The 1,563-nt window shown below is 62.4% G+C and overlaps 1 protein-coding gene across 1 annotated transcript; it reads right to left on the minus strand.

Moving 5' to 3' along the window:
* Nucleotides 1–6: 6 nt before the first annotated feature.
* Nucleotides 7–885, minus strand: LOC131382822 (putative protein FAM47C; the record flags this gene model as incomplete). The annotated part of the gene is made up of 2 exons (XM_058435340.1): nt 430–885; nt 7–355 (listed from the first exon to the last, which is right to left on the minus strand). Coding segments are annotated over exons 1-2 (805 nt in total), but the record flags the coding sequence as incomplete, so codon positions are not given.
* Between the last annotated feature and the right edge of the window lie 678 nt (nt 886–1,563).

Raw genomic sequence — 1,563 nt, forward strand, 5'->3', positions numbered from 1 at the left:
CTGGGCTGAGATGGGACATGCCAGTCTCAGACGGCTCCGAGTAGAGACTGGATGCCCCACGAGTCTTGGGAGGCGCTGGGCGGAGACTTGACCCTGGACGAGTCTTGAGAGGCTTCGGGCGGAGACTTGACCCTGGACGAGTCTTGAGAGGTTCCGGGCGGAGACTGGACACTGGACGAGTCTTGGGAGTCTCTGGGCGGAGACTGGACACTGGACGAGTCTTGGGAGGCTTCGGGCGGAGACTGGACCCCGGACGAGTCTTGGGAGGCTGCGGCTGAAGACTGGACACCGGAGTATTGGGAGGAGCTGGGCGGAGACTGAACCCCGGACGAGTCTTGGGAGGCTTCAGGCTGAGATGGGACACGCCAGTTCAGACGGCTCCGAGTAGAGACCGGATGCCTGACGAGTCTTGGGAGGCTCTGGGCTGACATGGGACACGCCAGTCTCAGACGGCTCCGAGTAGAGACTGGATGCCCGACGAGTCTTGGGAGGCTCTGGGCTGAGATGGGACACGCCAGTCTCAGATGGCTCCGAGTAGAGACTGGATGCCCGACGAGTCTTGGGAGGCTCCGGGTTGAGATGGGACACGCCAGTCTCAGATGGCTCCGAGTAGACACTGGCTGCCCGACGAGTCTTGGGAGGCTCTGGGCTGAGATGGGACACGCCAGTCTCAGACGGCTCCGAGTAGAGACTGGATGCCCGAGTCTTGGGAGGCGCTGGGCTGAGATGGGACACGCCAGTCTCAGACGGCTCCGAGTAGAGACTGGATGCCTGATGAGTCTTGGGAGGCTCTGGGTTGAGATGGGACACGCCAGTCTCAGATGGCTCCGAGTAGAGACTGGATGTCCGACGAGTCTTGGGAGGCTCTGGGCTGAGATGGGACATGCCAGTCTCAGACAGCTCGGTAGAGAACTGGATGCCCGAGGTCTTGGGGCGCTGGGCTGAGATGGGACACACCAGTCTCAGACGGCTCCGAGTAGAGACTGGATGCCCCACGAGTCTTGGGAGGCGCTGGGCGGAGACTTGACCCTGGACGAGTCTTGAGAGGCTTCGGGCGGAGACTTGACCCTGGACGAGTCTTGAGAGGTTCCGGGCGGAGACTGGACACTGGACGAGTCTTGGGAGTCTCTGGGCGGAGACTGGACACTGGACGAGTCTTGGGAGGCTTCGGGCGGAGACTGGACCCCGGACGAGTCTTGGGAGGCTGCGGCTGAAGACTGGACACCGGAGTATTGGGAGGAGCTGGGCGGAGACTGAACCCCGGACGAGTCTTGGGAGGCTTCAGGCTGAGATGGGACACGCCAGTTCAGACGGCTCCGAGTAGAGACCGGATGCCTGACGAGTCTTGGGAGGCTCTGGGCTGACATGGGACACGCCAGTCTCAGACGGCTCTGAGTAGAGACTGGATGCCCGACGAGTCTTGGGAGGCTCTGGGCTGAGATGGGACACGCCAGTCTCAGATGGCTCCGAGTAGAGACTGGATGCCCGACGAGTCTTGGGAGGCTCCGGGTTGAGATGGGACACGCCAGTCTCAGATGGCTCCGAGTAGACACTGGCTGCCCG

The sequence above is a fragment of the Hylobates moloch genome, unplaced genomic scaffold (genome assembly GCF_009828535.3).
Source record: "Hylobates moloch isolate HMO894 unplaced genomic scaffold, HMol_V3 SCAFFOLD_12109, whole genome shotgun sequence".
Classification (NCBI taxonomy): Eukaryota; Metazoa; Chordata; class Mammalia; order Primates; family Hylobatidae; genus Hylobates; species Hylobates moloch.